The sequence below is a fragment of the Oncorhynchus clarkii genome, chromosome 1 (genome assembly GCF_045791955.1).
Source record: "Oncorhynchus clarkii lewisi isolate Uvic-CL-2024 chromosome 1, UVic_Ocla_1.0, whole genome shotgun sequence".
Lineage (NCBI taxonomy): Eukaryota > Metazoa > Chordata > Actinopteri > Salmoniformes > Salmonidae > Oncorhynchus > Oncorhynchus clarkii.
The window spans coordinates 12,090,257-12,111,847 of NC_092147.1; the positions used below are offsets into that span (position 1 = coordinate 12,090,257).

Consider the following 21,591-nt stretch of genomic DNA (forward strand, 5'->3'; position numbering starts at 1 on the left):
TGATCCCAAAAGGTATGGTGACATTTCTCTTACAAGCTGTGAGTGTCATTTGGCCACTACTCTCTTTTGTGTGGTAGTGCTACAGAGTTCATGATGCCAAGGACCATATCTCTATGCCAGCTTTGGCAGGGCTGACACAGAGGTCGAACCACTGTACTTGAGTGCTTTCTTCAATGATTCTATAAGCAATAACTTATTTGTAGATCTTAATTCTAGATTGATGTTGCGCTGTTCACAGAGAGCACTGTACACAGAAATATTGGTCGGAACCGGTCCAGAACTGCTCAAGAACTTGAGTGGTTCTGGACTGGTTCCTACCGATATTTCTGTGTACAGCAGGTTCTGTGAACGGCGCAACATCAATTGCTTTACCACTGTGAGCGGACCATGTAATTGGGCATCACTCTAAAGCGGGAAGGTGGAATAAACGAGTCAGGAGTAAGTTTTCTTGATTGAACACAGTTCTCTATTGAGGGCATTGGGTCAACACAAACACTCCAACATAATCAATGAAAATCTTCCAAGGAAAAACATACATCTTCTTCTCCAGATGAAACAAGAACATAATAGGATTATCTTTAAACTACAACAAAAAGTCACGGGATTGTCACCGTCTTAGTGGTTCTTCCTGGATAGCTCCTCTCTCTCGGTGGCCATCTTCCAGAGATCGTTTTCCCCCCTCTCTGCTGGTTCCAATCTCTCTCTTATAGGGGAAGGAGAGTAGTCATTAGTACCGTCAGCTGTGCTTAATTGCCTCTGGTTACCTTGTCTCCCATGCCTTGTTGGGCTACTATCCATGAGCCCAGCCTGCCCTCTGGTGGTCCTTCCACACCACTTAAAAGCTCTGGTTGTTCCGATTCATATGCGCTATCGCAAGCACAGCTGTGAGGTTCACAGACACAGGAAATCATATATTTGATTAAGGAGCAACACGTCACATTTTCTGGCCTATCCAGACAAAGGAATGATTTCCTGTGCCAGTGAACCTCGTAGCAGCCGCTTGCAACAGCGCATATAAAACAGGATAGTCTAGTGCACGTGTCAAACTCATTCCACGGAGGCTGTAGTTTCTTCAGGTTCACTCCTCCCTTGTACTTGATTGATGATTCATTAGAAAATAATCCCCTCATCTGGTTGTCTAGGTCTTAGTAAGGAACTCTCCTCACCTGGTTGTCTAGGTCTTATTAGGAACTCCCCTCACCTGGTTGTCTAGATCTTAGTTAGGAACTCCCCTCACCTGGTTGTCTAGGTCATTAGGAACTCCCCTCGCCTGGTTGTCTAGGTCTTAGTTAGGAACTCCCCTCACCTGGTTGTCTAGGTCATATTAGGAACTCCCCTCACCTGGTTGTCTAGGTTTTAGTTAGGAACTCCCCTCACCTGGTTGTCTAGGTCTTAATTGAAAGGGGAAAAAAACTAAAACCTGCAGATACTAGGCCCTCCTTGGATTGAGTTGGAGGCCCCTGATCCAGATACTAGGCCCTCCTTGGATTGAGTTGGAGGCCCCTGATCCAGATACTAGGCCCTCCTTGGATTGAGTTGGAGGCCCCTGATCCAGATACTAGGCCCTCCTTGGAATGAGTTGAAGGCCCCTGATCCAGATACTAGGCCCTCCTTGGAATGAGTTGGAGGCCCCTGGTCCAGATACTATCGAACCTGGGGCTATAGTGACACCTCAGCACTGCGATGCAGTGACCTAGACCACTGAGCCACTCGGGAGGCGGACCCCAAATTTTTGGATTAGAAGTTAGTCTAGCCAGCTATCTAAGTCTCTAGTAATCGTGGCCGAATACTGACCAGGCACACAGGGCACGTTCCCAGGGACCCTGTCATCCAGGGATCCACATTGATTTTGTCAGTCATTCTCACTCAGATATCATATTAACATGGCATAAGTCCTTGCAAAATGTATCCCCATTGCAAAAATGTATCCCCATCCCATGGCAAAATGGGTAGAATTGCATGAAATGTGTTATAAAATTGCAAAGTCTTCTCTCCGCCCCGTAGCAAAATGTGTAGAGTTGCAGAAAACTTACTTTAAAGGTCCAATCAGCCGTTTTTTTTATCTCAATATTAAGTAATGTCGGGGTAACAATTAAATACCTTACTGTGATAGTTTCAATTAAAATAGTCAAAAATAAACAAAATACTGCTTCTAAGCAAAGATACATTTTTCAAGCAAGCTTTTTGCTAGAAATGTCTGGGAGTGGTCTGAGTGGCAGAGAGGTTTTGTCACCCCCTGGTCGAAGTATTTTGTGTTTATCTTCATGTATTGGGTCAGGCCAGGGTGTGGCATGGGGTTTTTGTATTGTGGTGTGTTTTGTCTTGGGGTTTTGGTATGCATTGGGATTGTAGCTAGTGGGGTGATCTAGCAAAGTCTATGGCTGTCTGGAGTGGTTCTCAATCAGAGGCAGGTGTTTATCGTTGTCTCTGATTGGGAACCATATTTAGGCAGCCATATTCTTTGAGTGTTTTGTGGGTGATTGTCCTATGTGTCGTTGTTCCTGTCGCAGTGTTAGTTTACACAAGTATAGGCTGTTTTCGTTAAGTTCTTTGTCTTGTAGTGTTTGTTATTGATTTGTGTTTTACGTTCGTTCATTAAACATGGATCGCAATCTACAAGCTGCATTTTGGTCCGACTCTCCTTCACACCTAGAAAACCGTTACAGGTTTGGAACACTCATTTAGAACACTCTTCTTATATTGTTCTATGAACTAATTTACCGCATGGTGATGTCACCACGGAAAGCCCACCAAAACGGGCTGAAATTTCAGGTGGTCTTTTCAAACAGCTTACTAAAAGGGCATTATCATCATGTTCACAATTTCACAGTATTATTCCAATATTATAGTGTGGAAATATATATAAACCATGGGAAATCATGTTTTTGACTGCACTCAGTGTTTAAAACTGAAACGTTTTCTCTACGCACCATGGCAAAATGTGCAGAATTGTAGGAAATGTACTTTTCTCTCCATCGTCGAGGGGGGCCGTTACAAATGTTTTACCATCAGGTGGGGGCCCCCCAACAAAATCTCGCTTAGGGCCCACAAATGCTAGAGATGGCCCTGGAGAGCATGGTGAGAGAACACAATGGTAGGGGGGTGTGATGGCAGAGATGATGGCAGAGACAGGGGGGGGGGGAGTAGAGAGATGGAGGGGGGGGGTGGTGAAAAGAGATGAGGAAGGATGGAGGAGAGCACATTGGAGCTGGGGATAGAACTTGAAAAGGGAGAAAGGTGGTAGATGTTTTTGTGATGGGGAAAAAAATAGTTATTGAGGGATGGGAGGCACAGGCTACCACTGGCGGGAACTCAAGACTCCGTAATGCAGCCAGAAAACTGGTACAGTCTTTTACCATCAAGCAATGTGTGATTGAAAATGTATCTTGAAAAGGTTTGGTGCCAGTACCAATGCCAGCGAGGAAATACTCTGTGTTTGGATAAACTGTTCCCACGATTACGCCAATGTTATATCCCATCAGTCATGATAATGATGCTGATATCAGAGTTTATCTATCATGATTATGCTAACCTGGGGGATAACATCAATTGTGATTATAGAAGTAGATTAGAATACATGTCTTGCCATATACAAGTACTGAAATATCTTACTCAAGTAGAAGTACTGTTACTTTAATTACATTTTACCCAATTAGAAGTAAAATTACTGACTTGGGAAAATGCTAAAATAAGTAGTACTCTGAAAAGCTACTCAATTACATGAACAAATGTAGTTGTAATTAGCTACTACCTAGCTACCTTTACGCCCTTTTCCCTGATGATTTATCTGCTAAAGCTAACTCCTGGTTGAAGCCACCTTCCACATCACAACACTTTCCATAAAAGCCGGGTTGACAACTGAATGTTGACCATAACCTTTTTTTCTTTTAAACTTTAAACTTGGATTCAAAAATCCAAAAAGCATTCCCGCATCTTAGATATCTTGTTGCTGGTGCATGGGAAACAAAGTGATAGCTTCAAAGAAAAGATCAACAAAATGTCAATCATTCAGCATATAATCGTCATGTCATTCACAGGGCTCCATTATCTTGGTAAAGACAGAGTCGTGTCAGCAATTAACAGTTGGATAAATCAATTTGCACTCATTACATTGATCTAAACATTACTTTTAAAGTTGTAATTAGCAATGTGTGTGGAAATTCTAAAGACGGAATTCATCAGTGCAAACACATTGATCGTGATTGAAGAACTCATTCATTTACAGCCTATTGTGGCTTATTGTTGGCTGTATTGTAGGCTGTACTGTAGGCCTACATGAGACCCGGCTGGGAAAGAGAATGGTTCTGCTTGTAGGATTCTTATTGGATACTGGGATTACTTTGGTAAAAACTCCAAAGCAGAGACCATTTTGCTATGCCGATTTCAGCTTTGTTGTTCATCACAAAACATAATTCATATTCAAGTTGTAGCCTATTGCCACAGACACCCAAAATCGGATGCCTACCTGATATTGGTACTGACAGCTACCCCCTATTGGTACATAATCCCATGCGAATAAGTTTATTACCTCCTCGCTAACAATAGAGATGTCAATGAAGCCAAGGCCATTGCACTAAAAGTGATGTTCTGTGACTTCTGTCTTCTCGTCATTACCCAGAGACGCAACAAGAGATCTACTGCCACTGAGTGGCTGCTTTTCAACCTGAGAGGACATTATTGAAAATGGAAAATGGAAAGTAGAATCAGAGAGGCTGTTGTGGAAATAAAGAGTGTGTCTGTCGACTGTCTGCATCCTTTTAGCTGAGAATGGTGCCTCTGTTGGGACGCGGTGCCAAAATATCATCTCCTTCATCAGAACAGTGTCCTCTCAGATGTTTTGTCACTCAGCGTTGAATAAATACCCTTCTGTAATTTTCATTAACAATCGATGGGGGAGTTTCAAAATGTCCCATTGATTAAAGGGTAGGCTGATAAGTAATTAACTATCTGTATCACTGAGTAAATATGGAGACGGAAATAGAAGAAATCTAAGCCCTGTGCACAGCAGTCATATCAAACACTTGGCTTAAAGTAGGCTAAATCCCAAAGGAGCTCTTTGTGAACAATAGTTTTTATTTAGTCACTTCAGCAACAATAAAACCAATTACAAACAATATCATTTTTAAACAACACCCCCCCCCCCATCCCAAACAAACCTCTGGCAGCCCCCCTAAACAAACCCCTGGCAGTGACTAGATTGCTAATCACATACCCTGGGACCGACAGATGGAGCGTTCAAATTGAATCTAGATGGGGTTTAAATCAATTACAGAAGTAGTATCTCACATTGACACCACAGGAAACACCTAACTGTGTTTATGTTGCAATATTTCAACTGAACAACTCAACTCGGTTGCCTCCCAGTTTAAGGGATCCAGACATGGCAGTGGTATTGATGCTGTCATTTCAAGTTAGTTTCATATTCTCATTTCATATGACTCCCTTTTAATATAACCATTCTAAACTTCCCTTAGTTACTGTCATTCACGCTGTGGGTATATTAAGTCACCCTGTGTGCATATGGAAATTCATGGAGCTCAAGCAGAGGTTTTTCCAAAAGGTCTAATGAAGATGAGGGGCGTTTTATAGTTTGTTGAACTCCTTTGTGATAATTTGCTGTGGGTCAAACTGTCTTTGATATAAATAGAGGGACATATCATGTTGCTGCACATTCACATTGCTGACATCAGTCTTTCAGAGCAATCTGGCAATCTGCCAGGTTAACAACATAGCCGATGAGAAACTGAAAAGGTTAAAAAAAACAAAATGCTCCTAGACACCATCTCCTAAACGATCCACTTCTGTCAGAAGCAGAATTTTGTAATTCTTGTGAATTGAATCTATTTTAGGGAACAGCACTGGCTTCTACACACTCACTGTAACTTCCAGTTTTACACTACCACTATTCTCAAGATGAAGGTTATAGAGCATGGTCAGGTTGATAGATCAGAGAATACAAGAAAGGTCACCAATATGGGCTGAGCTCAACTCCACCATATAGTTAGCAGGTGACAAAAACCCAGGACTAGGTTGCCAAAGTTTGGGTAATAAACATCTGATCTGTTAGGAAATCCCAAAATGTCTCTCCATTCGTTGTAAACAGCTGATAGTCAAATCACAGCCTAATGCCTAATGCTATGAAATAAACGTAGATCACACTCAAATTGAATATGCGCATCCACACTGAATATGCGCATCCACACGCCACAATTCTCACAGACAAACAAATACGATTCCCCTGAGGGCTATGTTTTGTTTTTATCTTTGTCTCAGTCTTAATTCCTAGTGAGTATGTAATTTGAGAATAAACATGATATTCTCATCTAGCCAGGTGTGACTCTGTGGAAATCACATTTTCCCACTTGGGTTTCTCATAATTCCTTCATCTAATTGCTTTTGAACTTCTTTTGAAAGTAGCAGCATGTGTTCCATATTCATAACACTGAACGCACCGATTCCGCATGCGTTTCTCTGTTGCTCATTAAGAAAAACAAGATTTCAGTCTTAGGGGGTGTGTCAGTGGCAGATGTGGCAATTACTGATGTTTGTCCCCCATGGGAGACACCATAGGAACAAAGCCAGTATCACTTTCTCAAAATAGTCCAGACAAGATAACTCAAAGAAATCTATAATTAATATGGACATTTTTGCTAATTCTACATGTAGCTAAGTATTTCTTAGGTTAAAACAGTTGTGGTGTGTTGTGTTATTTAAACACTCTTAAATAAAAAAAGGACTACTATATGGAACATTTTGGTCAGTTAAAATGTTCTAATTCCATCAGGAATCAATTTGAAACTGTTCTAATTCTAACGGTCCACCAGGAATCCACTGCCATTCCAGCATGAAGACACAAGAGGACGGTGGTTGCAAACACCCTACCAATAAGCATGTTATTTTAGAATCTATTAAAGGCCCAGTGCAAGTCAAAAACGTAATTGTTCTGTGTTTTATACATTTCCTCGCTATGAAGTTGGAATAATATGGTGAAAGTGTGAAAATTATGATAATTCCCTTTTAGTGTTAGACCTGTTTGAAAAGACTGCCTGACATTTCTGCCTCTTTTGGTGGGATGGAGCATTGGCCTGCCTGGTTACATCACCTGGTGGTAAATGAGTCCATAAGAAAGTTCCAAACCTCTGCCAATAACAGCTAGTTTTCAGTTTTTCCCTCACCACTCAGACAGTCCTAGCAACATTCTTGCTTGAGAAATGTCTCTTTGCTAAGAATCTATTTTTGTTTCTTTTTTTAATCATTTTAATTGCTACCAATCATAGTACTGTACTTAATTGTTACCCAGAAATGATTTATATTGTGATAATAACAGCTGCATTTGACCTGTAAGGTAAGAAAAGTTGATAATTTAATGCAAACATATTAAACCGTAATCTTATGAACTATACGCTAGATAGATAAGGTTGTTTCAGAATCAGCTAACATTAGACACTTAATAAGCTAGCTCTTACAAATATATGTTCATTTTTGAATATGCCAAATAGAGCTATGACATTGGCAATTGGCTAATTGTTTCTTTCAGTGTGGAGTCAGGAACTGCGGACCCAGAGTAGCCAAGGGAGGGGATAGGTGGGAATCCATGACTGTACAAAAACAGTACTTCAATTCATTACAGGATGCAGGATTGCAGGATACATGGCTTTTCACAAACAGTTGTCTATAGCAGAAACATTCAGGATACAAAAATGACAGATAGCAAGTCTAAAACTTATCCCCTCCTACTGCAGCTGAAATCTTCCCCTTCAGTTCATCAGCTTTCACATTTACCACTACCCCAGTAATCCCTCATTTCAAGGGCGCCCCTTTCTTGAGAGCAAAACAATTTACATCTCTTGCCCCCAATTGTTTAATTGACTTAGGAAACACAAACAATTATCACAAGACCACTTCTGGTTACCTTCACCGATTCCACAGCATCCAACTCTGTTTTCGCCCACCTTGAAACCACAAATGGATCAGCCAAAAAGGCAAGGGTCCACTTTTTCTAAAAACTTCACTCCTACAGTCACAGACTCATCGTTATCCTGATGCTCGATGCAAGCCTCGGGCTAAGAGAACTTCACCACACCTACCACCTCTGATACTTTGCCCTCATTCACTTTAATTTCTCCTCCTCTCTTCAACTCACTCTGCTTCCACCTTCTACCATTCTTCAACAAACCATGTCCCTTTATTCAGTCATTTCTTACCGACTCAAACACACCCTCCTCTGCCTCTCTTTTCCCCTCAATTCCTCCTCTGTATTCCAGGTATAAGTTTCCTTATGATAATACTGCACTTCTCCTGACTTACATCTTGTTCTTGCCTTGTCAAGGGACACCATTTAACCGGCTGTCACAATCTCCATTCAATCAGCACGAACCCCTCGGGATCCAACTCTGAACTGAGAGAAAAGGACAGCATTTATACCATTGCTCGTTAACCCTTCCCACACTTATTTTCCAATGAGAATGACCATTTAATTACGATAACTTTACTTTCTTAATTAGACCAGGTAACACTATGGAAAACATGATTTAAGTTCATTGCCTTCATTAGTTGAAATGACCATACTTAGTAATGTACACTTTAGTTTAAAAGACAGACTGTATCAAATAAAACATGATTAGAACTACTACCCAGGGAGAAAGCACGGGTGAATGAAACGCTAACTATCTAACTCCCCACACCTAGCTTAAACCTGAGCGACCAACTCGGTAGCAAACAATTAAGGTCAGGAACACCTAAACTGGTAGATAGTTATGCAAGTTAATGGACTAGTGAATTTTATTCTAACCACACATGTATATACTTTTAAGCATTTTAGATAATAGTAACTTCTTGAAATGCATTTTAAAGACCTTTTAAACTGGTGATGATGCCACTCTAAGCCTGCTTCATGACAAGTCAGAGGAGGGGGCTATGTTTCATGAAGCCAAAAGAAGACTGTTGTTGACCTCTGTTGAATGCACGTGATGTGAAGTGGGCTGACGGAAAGGATCCCAGTGTGCTGACGGAAAGGATCCCAGTGTGCTGACGGAAAGGATCCCAGTGTGCTGACGGAAAGGAATGCCTTCAGAAAGTATTCACACCCCTTGACTTTTTCCACATTTTGTTGTTACAGCTTGAATTTAAAATAGATACAATTGAGATGTTGTGTCACTGGCCTACACATAATACCCCATAATGTCAATGTGGATTTATGCTTTTAGAATTGTTTTGACAAATTAATTAAAAATGAAACGCTGAAATGTCTTGAGTCAATAAGTATTCAACCCCTTTATTATGGCAAGCCTAAATACGTTCAGGAGTACAAATGTGCTGAACAAGTCAAGTAGTAAGTTGCAATAATAGTATTTAACATTATTTTTTTAATGACTACCTCATGTCTGTACCCCACACAATTATCTATAAGGTCCCTCAGTCGATCATTGAATTCAACCACAAAGATTCAACCACAAAGACAAGGGAGGTTATCCAATGCCTTGCAAAGAAGGGCACCTATTGGTAAAAAAAGCAGGCATTGAATATCCCTTTGAGCCCGGTGAAGTTATTAATAACACTACCAGTTACTACGAAGATACAGGCATCCTTCCTAACTCAAATGTGGCAAAGAAATTCACTTTATGTCCTGAATGTCAAGCATTATGTTTGGGGCAGATGCAACTTAACACATCACTCTTCATATTTTCAAGCATACAGGTGGCTGCATCATGTTATGGGTATGCTTGTCATCGGAAAGGACCAGTGGTGTATATTCATCGAAGCAAGGAAAGCCAGGCTTCCCCAAAAAAGTAGCTTTTTTTTTATTTTTTAGAAAAACCAACATATAAAATAATTTATCTTTAGTCTCTGTGTTTTCATAATGTTCCTTCAATTCGCAAGAGTATGTATTTCACTGGAGAAAGCACCTGAGCAAGTGAAACAGCACCCATCTGTCTCTGTATGTGTAGCCCATCTATCTGATGCTTCCTGGTCATAAAGTGTATGAAATTGTTGCCGCCTGTAGCATTGAATGCAGAGGAAGCCAGTGAGCATTTGGCCCCCCTTGATAAAAAAAGTATAAAATAATAGCCAATCAGCTGTGGCAGAGCAGGTGGTTTGGTCAAGACGTTTACACAGATCCGACACTGACAAAATTGTATCCGCTCGGTTTCAAGGGTGTTTTATTTAAATAACATACAAAGAGAAAAGAATAGGTCTCCTCCAGGAGACCTCCTCCGGGACACAGTCTGGGCTCCGAGGTCTTGTGGTATCCGGTGGGGAACAAAACCCAGCTCCCTCCATTATCTCTGGTACTGAACACGACTATATGGAAGTAACCTCTCTTCCCCAGTCCCCATCCCCATGTACTGGCAGCTTTATGGGACTTGTCCAGCTGGTGAGCAATCAGCCCCTTGATTACTCACCAACCACAATCAGCCCCAATTAGTCCTGGCCATCGCACCGTGATGTAGATTCCGTCTGTCACCAGGCCTCGACGAGTCTCCCCCTGGTGGCTAATCTGCGGTACGCCACACAGCGTTGAGCTAAACTGTGAATGGTCCTGGTGCACCAAAAAAAAACTGTCAAGGGACGCCAGTTTGGATTTGGCTTCTCTCCTATCACATCACGGCAAGATAAATATGTTATTGGCAGTAACAACTTGAATTGTTGCATTGCATTGTGTTGTTGTCTAGCTAAAATTTGCCCTTTCCTAAATTAGCCATAATTCTCCGTACTAGCCAATGATTACAACGGCGATTCTGATCCAACCATAAATTCATACATCATGCCCCTGGACTGACAGGATGGAAGTTCAATATGTAGCTAGATGTAGAAGGCTAATGTTATCTAGCTAATGTTACCCATGAAAACAAGTTAGGCTAGCAAGCAAGCACTTGAGCCAGGTAGCTTAGGACAACAAAAACTACAAGCGTGTACTGTATGACAGAGTCATAGACTGTTTCGTCAACAGGAAAGAGAAGGATGGCGTTGGCGTAGGGTGAGTCAAAATGTTTTTTCTACTTGCACAAACGCATGCACACACACACACGCGCACAAATCAGAACCATGGTCAGCCACATCCTATTTCGCTCACGTTGATTGGACTGAATTGTGCTTTGGTATCTTTTAGTTGTCACTGTATTAGATAAAGTAGAGGTGATTTGCTGATGTTGAAATCAGATGATCCTGGAATAGTCGTGGCAGCTCCTGTTTTCTTTGCGACTTGTGGTAACTCTCAGTGGTTCTAAAGCAGTTGATTTTTGTAGTCCGAAAATGTTGGAAACATTAACTTTCTTGACCATGCTGTAGGTCATGTAATTTTTTGTTATATGCACTTTTCTTCGGGAATTCACCAGAGAGAGGTTGCTCTCTGTTTTTGTGATGAAACAAAGCTGTGATTGAATTTATTCTGTGTCTTCTTATTGTCTCGGACTTAGGCCTATATATCACGGTCGCAAGGCATGCAAACTAACAGGTTATAGAGAAAACAACGTAATTACATATAGGTTGTAATATGGCATTTTTTTCTGGCTCGGCTTCCCCAGCGACCCACGCACCAATACTGGCAAGGGTAAGGGAGTTTTTTGGGAAAAAATGGAATAGAGCTAAGCACAGGCAAAATCCTAGAGGATTACTGGTTATGTCTGCTTTCCAGCAGACACTGGGAAACAAATTCACCTTTCAGCAGGACAATAACCTAAAATACAGTTAATATACACTGAAGTTGCTTTCCAAGACAACATTGAATGTTCCTGAGTGGTCTAGTCACAGTTTTGAATTAATTTGGCTTGAAAATCTATGGCAAGACTTGAAAATGACTGTCTAGCAATGATCAACAACCAACTTAACAGAGCTTGAAGAATTCTCAAAAGAATCATGTGCAAATATTGTACAATCCAGGTGTGCAAATCTCTTAGAAAAACTAAATTGAATTCAGGCTGTAACACAACAAAATGTGGAATAAGTCAAGGGGTAGGAATACTTTTTGAAGGCATTGATAGCTATCAAAATGATATATAATCAATTATTTATAATAGGTCTTGGTGATTCAATAGCCTAGTTAATCATTAAATGACTTTTAAAACACTATCTACCTTTTGCTCAGTCTGACAGTAACCCAGCTATCTGAGGCAGAGGATCCTTCTTTCAGCTGCTGCATGGGAATTGTTCTTCTACGTCATAATAATTATGTCTACAAAGCATTTTGTCTTCATTTTGGCAGATTAACGGATGCTTATTTCTGAAGATCAACTAATGTTTTCGCTCCTTCGTTTTTTTTTAAAAGGAAGCAGCCAGGCAAAAATACAGAGTTGGTACCGAGATTGACGTTGGCCATCACTCAAACAAAGATGCCTTCATGGCCACCAGTGCATATTTCCAAACTATAATGATAATAAAATCTCTAAACTATGCCGCTGTTCTTTTGTCGATTTGTTTTTTGCTGTTAATATATTATATTCTTAGCTAAAAATCGTATTATTTATTAGTAGCCATAATTCATAAATTACACCATATATATTTACCTTTAATTAACTAGGCAAGTCAGTTAAGAACAACTTCTTATTTATTAATGTAGGGTTCTATATGGAACCAATTCAGGTTCAGGGGAGAAGAACCCCTAACGTTTTGATCAAAGAAACCTATACAAGGGTTCTATATAGCAGATTATAAACTGGTTTCCAGGTGTTTGATTTGTTCTTTCTCAAAATGACAAAACTTCTGCATTCATCAACGTGACAAATCTCAGAGGAGGGCTTTGTGTGGCGCACCACATCTACTGGTGAGGCCGCGCCCCTCTTTACAGAAGTAGCTGAAAGAGCTTGGAGACAGTATGTTATAATGTGTTGTGAAGACGGGTGCGGTGCCAAACTGGGAAGTGGTACTTCATGTGCGTTATTTGACGCGAACAGAGTCAGATGTTCATGGACCACAACGTTACACTATGCGACATTGTACCTCCGAGAAGCAGCAAAGCAGGAGACGCCAAGATTATGATTTATTTACCAATTAATTCGTAATTAATTTGATTACTGTTATGAGAACAGTCAAACTTGTTCTCATTCATCCATAATATCCTTGCATCGGCAAATGGTGACAGATAATTGCTGAAGACGTTGACAGGTGGGGATTTTCCTTTAATTAATCATGTTTTGCTTTTTGCATAGTTTCGACCAAAATATCAGTTCTTTATCACAAGTGAAATATTGATACCTCGACTTTAATAACCCCTAAAACAAAGTTTTAAAAGGTAGGCTAATCACTGACTTCACGTGCGTCATGCGTAAAAATCACTGTTTCCAAAAATAAACGTTCACTCTAGCGTGAACATTTATTTTTGTATACAGTGATTTTTACGATTGAGGCACGTGAAGTCAGTGATTAACCTACCTTTTTAACTTTGTTTTAGGGGTTACTAAAGTCCTAGAGCTAGAAGTAAAAGGGAATTGATGAAAATTGTTTACAAAATTCTGCTCAATCATATTTAAAATGTTACTTTTTCAAAGGGTGTCAATCCATTGGCTGAATATTGACCAGGTGCACTCAACACATAAAAAAGGCAGTGAAGTACAGTACCCTCCATAATTATTGGGAAAGTGAAGCTTTTTCCTTCTTATGTCTCTAAAAAGGCTGGATTTCAAATCAAATAATGACTATGAGGTTAACATTCAGACAGTCAGCTTTCATTTGAGGGCATTCTCATTCATATCAGGTGATTCATTTAGAAATTACAGCATTTTCTATACATAGTCCCCACATTGTAGGGGAACAAAACTATTGGGTCAAATTCACTTATAAATTAGTAAAAAGTTAAATATTGGGTCACATATTCCTAACACACAATGACTGCGTCAAGCTTGTGAGACTACACATTTGAAGGATGCATTTGCTGTTGGTTGTGTTTCTGATTATTTTGTGCCCAATAGAGATTAAGGGTAAATAATGTATTGTGTCATTTTGGAGTCACTTTTATTGTAAATAAGAATAACATATGCTTCTAAACACTTCTACATTAATGTGGATGCTGCCATGATTATGGATAATCCTGAATTAATCTTGTCAAATGATGAGTGAGAAAGGTACAGATGCACCATACCCCCAAGATATGATAACTGCTCAACAGTACAATAACAGGGTTAGCATTTTTTAGGGAGTGTGATATTTGTGCATATTTGTGCATCTCTCACTCATCATTATTTGCGATTTATCAGGACTATCCGTAATCATGGTAGCATCCACATTAATGTAGAAGTGTTTAGAAACATATTCTATTCTTATTTACAATATAAGTGACTCCAAAATGACACAATACCTTACTTGATTTCTCTCAATAAAGTAAACACAATAAATGGCTTTTTAAGCATCTCACACTGCTACCACTGCAATGATGAACTATTTATTGACTGTTGCACTGTGGGAGCCTGGTACTCTTGGTTCCTTATTTGAATGACCATTTACCGTAGCCCAGTGGTACACTGCACAATTTAAAGGAAATAATATATATATATATTTTGTAAGCACTGACTTATAAGTCTGATGCTCTGAAATGTAGACCTACTAGATAAAAGCTCTGTATACGTATTCACTTTGGTCATGACTCAGATGCTCCGTAAAATCGACGTTTTAAATGTAATTTGTGTTGGAGTGTTGTTTATTAACGTGTCGTGAAGATAAATGTTTTGGGGCTCTGTCAAAGCCATTCAACCATCCTTTCTGTCACATGTTGATCCTCAGACTGGACCAGGACTTGATAATGCCAGGCAATGGGAGTTCCGAGGCGGGATGCAGCAGGACGGCAACAGGCAGCTACTCCAACACCACCTGTGGCCAGACGGAGCTGTCCGTCACCGCCTCCGTCATTTCCATGACCGTGGGCATCTTCTCCAACATCCTGGCTCTCTGCATCCTGGTCAACGCCTACCGTCGCTTCCGACTCAAGACCAAGGCCTCCTTCCTGCTGTTCGCCAGCGGCCTGGTGGGCACCGATCTCCTGGGTCACCTCATTAACGGCTCCCTGGTGCTATATGTCTACGCTTGTAACAAGGAGTGGGAAGCCTTTGACCCACACCACATCCTGTGCAGTCTCTTCGGGGTGTCCATGGTGTTTTTCGGTCTGAGCCCCCTGCTCCTGGGTAGCCTAATGGCGGTGGAACGCTGCATTGGTGTCACCAGGCCCCTGTTCCACTCCACAGCCCTTGCCGCCCACCACATGAAGAGGCTGCTGGGGCTGACCTGGCTGTTAGCTGCCCTGGTGGCTCTGCTACCTGTGCTGCTGTGGAGGCCCTACCAGGTGCAGCGCTCCCAGAGCTGGTGTTTCTTCCGCATGGAGGGGCCCCGCAACTGGCTGGACGTGGTGCTCCCGCTGATCTTCTCTACACTGGGCCTCCTGGCTCTGCTGGTGTCCATTGTGTGCAACACACTGACCAGCTGCACCCTACTGCAGTCAAAGCTGCGCTGCCACCGCCAATGTCGCCGCAAGGACACCTCCCACCACTTTGAGATGATCTGCCAGCTCATGACCATCATGCTTGTGTCCTGTGTGTGCTGGGGCCCTTTATTGGTAAGGCATCTTCTTCCCTCCTTTCCCTGGGTCTTAGAAGCGCTTATCTCTGGTATGTCTGTTGAGCAGTGATGAAGAACTCACTTTCACCTCATCCCTGCCAACAGTCCTCTGCATTGGTGGAGTCTGCCAAGATTCCCACAGCAAGCAATTTGTTCTTCTACTCGGAATGCTCACAAATCCTTTCAAAAGGAAAGGGAGCTATTTCAACCTTTGTAGAGATGCTCAAGATGTTTAATAGGGCACAGATTTTTGGCCTGTTTGTTATTTTGTGCTTTTGACCCTTGTGTTAATGTTAAGGCAGTTTGTCATTTCACGCCAAGATTTCTGGCATGTAATGTCCTTCTTTTCTCCCAGTGCTTTGTGTAGTTACTTTACAATGACACTTCTTTTCTCCCAGTGCTTTGTGTAGTTACTTTACATCCATTTCAATAACATTTGTTTTTACCAACCCTTTTAAGAGCAAAATATGGTATGTAGCAAAAGCAGAGGGGAAACCTTCTCAATCCAGATTTCTTCTCTGTGGTGGAAACTCTGACGAGTCTTATTGAAATAAATGGTCCTCCTTTGACAATGTTTTTATTTCTTTGCCTGCCATTAATCGTAGACCAGGATTCTTAAAATGAAAAGTGACAGTATAATATCTTAGATTAAGCTGGATCATTAACACGTGATGAGAAGGCTTGTAAGGGAAGGTCAAACAATATTGTTTTTTTCTCTGGCAAGACATTTCATTAGACCTACATCAATAAGATGTTTAGGGAGCGTTCAAAATGTACACAATGTTACCCGGAGGAAAATGTGGACTTCATAATTCCTTTGTCCAGGGAGGGTCATGTATTTTGTAATCAATTAAATGTCAGTTATTTTCAGCATTTTGGAATTTACATGTTGAATTCAACTGTGTGTAACTTTGGTGTACTACCCTGCGCTCTCTCGCTCTCTCATTCTCCTCGCTGAGCCTGGCTGGATGGGCATTCCACATTCAACGTTGAAAACTCTGGCATCTTTTTAGAGCTCAGACTTTCCTAATTGAAAATCAATAACCTTGTGATTTGATCTTGTTTTTTGTTTTTTGAGTTCCAGTTCTCTTGAAAGCACCAATGAACAATAACAAGCATGACATAGCACAATTACACAAGGAACACAGCAAGTGAACAAAGTTACCTTCACAGTAATTGAAGGGTTTCTTTGCGGTCTCTGTCCGCTGAAGACAGTCCAGAAAAGCTCAACTGAATTTTGAAGTTGAAAGGAGATGGTTCTTCAATGCTGCTCCTAAATGGGGTGGACAACAGTCCATGTGGATAGTTGGACTATTTGTATGCCTTTATGCCTATAAGTTGTTGTCTTTTTCGAACGATATGTTTATCCTAGGCTGTCTGTCATTTCATAAACTTTTTTTTTATCACTGTGTAAATTCATTGGGTAGGCCTATATGCCATTCATTGCAGTATTATTCCTAATAATTCCTCTTTATCTCTTGGAGTCCTAGGAAACGCTAGACTAGACCTACAATAGCCTGTTGTACACTTATTTCAAGCATTTTATTTTCCACGGATCAAGGAGAGATTCCAGCTTGCTCTTGCTTGCTGAACATAAAATACAGAAACCAAAATAATTGGCTGTGATTTTGAAAGGAGAGAAAGAGAGGTCTTGATGGTGTGATTAAAATTCACCATATGACTGATTTAGATAACTGATCTAAATGGTTGCATTATCAGGTTGAGGCTGTATGCAGTATTTTGGCATGAAGCATTCAAAACAGGACGTTTGAGCGGTTATTCAAATTAGCCTACATCACTGCAGTTTTACAGCCCTAGACAATAAATGTGTAGGTCTACACACTTTGTAATAATAATACATACCCAATTGCACTTTGTTGTTGTAGCCTCAGGGTGGAATAATGTTGTCTAAAAACCTAGGCCTAATCAATAGTGGAGCTTTGCATGCACGACTGCCCGGGGACTGCAGAGCACAGCCTGGAGGAACAGACAGATCAGTCATTTCCTTATCTGTTAGCCTAACTTTCTTTTCATGCACTTTGACAGGTAAATATTTATAGCCTTAGTATTTACCTAATGAGTGGCCTAATATCTAGCTAATATTTAGCTTCTTTGGCTACACAACTCAAGCTCCTCTCTTCCAGCTGTTCACGTGCACAATGTGCTATAGGCTACGGATGTTGTACATCAGGATGCTTTGATCAGTTGATTGACAGGTATAGGCTATTGTAGAACGACAAACTTTCCTCTAGTGTAGATGCTCACCAACGTCAATAATGTATTGTTATAGTTATCGTCCTTAGTGTGGAAGGCCCTTAATGCTTAAATTGGTAAAGGCCACCCTCTAACGGATGAATGTGGTATGAACTACAGCAGTGGTTCTCAGTGATTTGATAGAAATCACGACTGCAACATTGATAGCCTACTTAAAGGGGAATTTATATTTCAGCTATTTTATTTTAATGATCATTTTGGAGGGTTACATGTTTTCTTTTTCAAATTCCTCGGGGAGGGCCAGGTAAAAATATATTATCCTCAGGGGGACTGCCATCCATTTTCATTTCTGAGAGGTCCGATTACCTCCAGGTATCCCTCAATATAAAAAGTGTTCACTCACTTACTGTCCCAAACACATCACTGTGTACACAAAACACTATTACACATTCTCAAACGCAATTTAATCATATTCTATTCAGCTATTTCTAGGACAATAAAAAAAAGTGGTAGCTTAAATCAAATCCCTTTTTATACGTTTCCCTTGATTCAAGAGAGCTGGTTATACTGTAATAACGCAATTTGAAGCGTTGAACAAAGCACAGTATTCAACTAACAACAATTTAAATGGTTCCCTTCAAGTAATTACATTCAGTCTCACATAATGTCCTATGTTTACCCTCCTAGGTTAACGTCATCATACTGAGCACCCAGGTCCAGGGCGAGCGTGCGTTTGCCCGCCTGCTGCTGGCAGTCCGCATGGCCACCTGGAACCAGATCCTGGACCCCTGGGTCTACATCCTCCTGAGGAAGGCCATCCTCAAGAGGCTCTTCCTGCTGGTGCACAGCTGCTGGTGCATCAAGTCCCACTCCCACCCCCTCAACCGGTGGAAGTGCAGCCCAGTGAAAGGCTCTGGGGAGACCAGCGGCAGCTCCATCAGCACTAAACCAGAATTCTTCTGTTTGGATGGAAGTGTTGGAGGCCTACCAGACACAATAATTAAGCCCATCACCTGAACCCCTGGATGGGGCATCTGATCTGAGAGACCCTGGGTCCCAGGTGGAGTGTTTGCAGGCAGCACCTGTAGCACATTGATGTATAGTTGGAGTAGGCGATAAGCTAAGGAACCAGATAAGGTTTGTTTTAGGAAGAGCATATGAAGGATCATTCAAAGTATTATAAACTGGGTAGTTTGAGCCCTGAATGCTGATTGGATGACAGCCGTGGTATATCAGACCGTATACCACGGGTATGACAAAACTTTTATTTTTATTGCTCTAATTACGCTGGTAACTAGTTTATAATAGCAATAAGGCACCTCGAGGGTTTGTGGTATATGGCCAATATACCACGGCTAAGGGCTGTGCCCAGGCACTCCACATTGCATCTTGCCTAAGAAGAGCCCTTAGCCGTGGTATATTGGCCATATACCACACACTCCCTCGGGCCTTATCGCTTAATTGTACACTCATGAGGCGTACAGACACTGGTAATAGGTGTGTTGGTCATAATTGACAGTGACACACAGGACTAAGATGGACCCTGGAGTTAGTTAGCCCCAGTTACTGATATTTCTGTCTAACCTGTAACTGACCTTGAAAGGATGAACTCTGCAATCAGCACTAGATGTCAATGTTGTCTTCTTGAGTCTTCTCTGTGACAGTAGCTATGGCATATAAACCCAGCTGCTCAGAACTAAAGACATCTGTAGCTCTGGAGTTCCTCACAGCGCTCGAAGATTGTGCAGAATGACAAGACCATTTGATTGTTTTCAGCTCCCCATCAGTCAGTGAGTGAGTGCCAGACAATCTGAATTATCACCTCAGCAGGTGATCCTCCGGTAAAATTAATTGTTCTCTTGTTTCACTATCTTCTGGAGTCCCAATATGGCAGTTATGGCATAATTTCCCCGTAGAATGATTTGTTTTGGATTCTGAAGAGACTTCTGGCTGGCCCGTCTGTTGAAGTTGCTGTTGTGTTTGGCAGATGGTTGGTATATCTCTTTGACCTTCTGCGGTGCTATGGACTGATGAAACATGAGTTTTTGACACATTTTGTATTTATGTGTCTGTCTGTCCATGTTGAGAGTACTTTTTGTTCACAGGTTTTCTGTATTAAAACATTTTCTGAAGTCATTCTCTCATCATGGGTGTTCACCATTTACAGCACAGTAACTCAGTTAAGCTCATCTGATGAGTTGATCACCTCTATCCTTTCAGTGGTTTTAAAAGGACTCAGCATGATCATTTTAATTTAACAGTGCTTTCTCATATGATATGCTGTGTGTTGATGTAACATGACAAATCTATGTAATATGTATACAGGTCCTTATAAACCATTTACTAATCATAAGTTACATCTTTTTGCATGGCCTCATCTAAAATAAAAATGTGAGCTATTTATGCTTTAGAAATACTTTATAAATGTTTTGAGTGACCAGTGTAATTTCTCACAAAAAGATGAACATGCCATTGGTAGACATTCCAGCAGTACCTGATGCTCCTTAAGGTCTCAAAATGGCCCCTAAAACATATCAATGGTTAAAGAATAAGGAAATATATTGACATTTTATTCACAAAAACTGTTGTGAAACAACTGTTACAAGGGCTTGAGGAAGAGCTGTAAAGTGAATGTTTTGCTAATATTGTGAACCTGGAGAATATGAACTGATCATAAAACATGGAGATGTAGACTACACACAACGGCTGGCCGGACCAGACAGTTTTTCCCTAGTGGATTTCTAATACTTAATTATTACTGATATGTGATTGAGGTATACGTGTTACATGTATGATTTGCAGGTAGAAATGGTATATGTATAAACTTTAAATTCTTCCAGTGCTTCAGTCTTTTAACTGCAGACTATTTTCACACATGGCTTTGTTTGGTGTCACCTCTACTGGACCTTTAAATATAGTAACTCTCTAAACATAGGGTAGCGTGGGGTAACTAGCTCTCCGGGGCTAGTTTAGTTACTAGTAACTAGTTATCAGCTAGCTCTCAGTTATCATATTAAAAACGGCTAACATTTGCAGAACTGGCAAAATTGCAGAACTGCAGGAAATTCACTTTAAAACATAACTTTGAAGGGGGGGGGGGGGGGTACCCAGACCAGAGAAACCACTGCTGCCCCTCATGATGAGTTCCGTTTTTTTGTGGCCCCCACCCCCATCAAAGTTGCCCATCCCTGATCTACACTGATTGAAGTGGATTTAAAAGGTGACATCAATAAGGGATCATAGCGTTCACCTTGATTCACCTGGTCCGTCTGTGACATGGAAAGAGCAGGTGTTCCTAATGTTTTGTACACTCAGTGTATACTAGATTACTAGCATTTACAATGTGGGAGGAAAGGTTAGCAAATGAGGATTCAACTATTTATTAAGCCAGAATACATTCTTTATTACGTGGAGTTATTGTAATGTAAAGTGCTACTATTTTATTTTATTGCCGAAACAGAACAAAGATAACTATGTTGTGTCTGTGTCAACCATCATGCCAACAATATGCATGCCAAAGACCTGCAAGAGTGAAAAACGATGATGTATGTAAATTAAAACGCATTGATATTGTATTGTTGTATCGTAAGCACATAATTTTAACTTCCATATCTGCTCTTTTCTACTTGATAAACGATATAGGCTACCACTTCGTTTGTGCAATGATCTCCTTCAGTATAAACTTTATTATTTTCTACACATTGTCATTGCCATTTATGTTCAAACTGTGAAGGCTTTTGGAGCTGGGCCTAGGCTATGCCGACAGACAGGCAATAACATTTATTTGCAGTGATGGATAAGTGATGAGGGATATTGTTTATACAGAGACTTGTTAGA

General features: G+C 40.8%; 1 protein-coding gene and 1 long non-coding RNA gene across 3 annotated transcripts; one reads left to right on the forward strand and one right to left on the reverse strand.

Annotated features, from left to right (window-relative positions):
• Positions 1–427: 427 nt before the first annotated feature.
• LOC139415116 (uncharacterized) lies at positions 428–17,491 on the reverse strand. 2 transcript variants are annotated; one of them, XR_011634939.1, is made up of 3 exons: positions 17,404–17,491; positions 16,706–16,813; positions 428–703 (listed from the first exon to the last, which is right to left on the reverse strand). It is a non-coding gene; the product is annotated as an uncharacterized lncRNA (long non-coding RNA). The 2 variants fall into 2 exon arrangements; XR_011634938.1 differs by lacking the exon at positions 428–703 and adding an exon at positions 8,377–8,398.
• Positions 12,845–21,327, forward strand: LOC139415115 (prostaglandin F receptor (FP)). The gene is made up of 3 exons (XM_071162946.1): positions 12,845–13,101; positions 14,713–15,538; positions 18,442–21,327. Exons 2-3 carry the CDS (start codon positions 14,732–14,734, stop codon positions 18,769–18,771), a joined length of 1,137 nt encoding a protein of 378 aa, XP_071019047.1. The 5' UTR covers positions 12,845–13,101; positions 14,713–14,731; the 3' UTR covers positions 18,772–21,327.
• Positions 21,328–21,591: the final 264 nt, after the last annotated feature.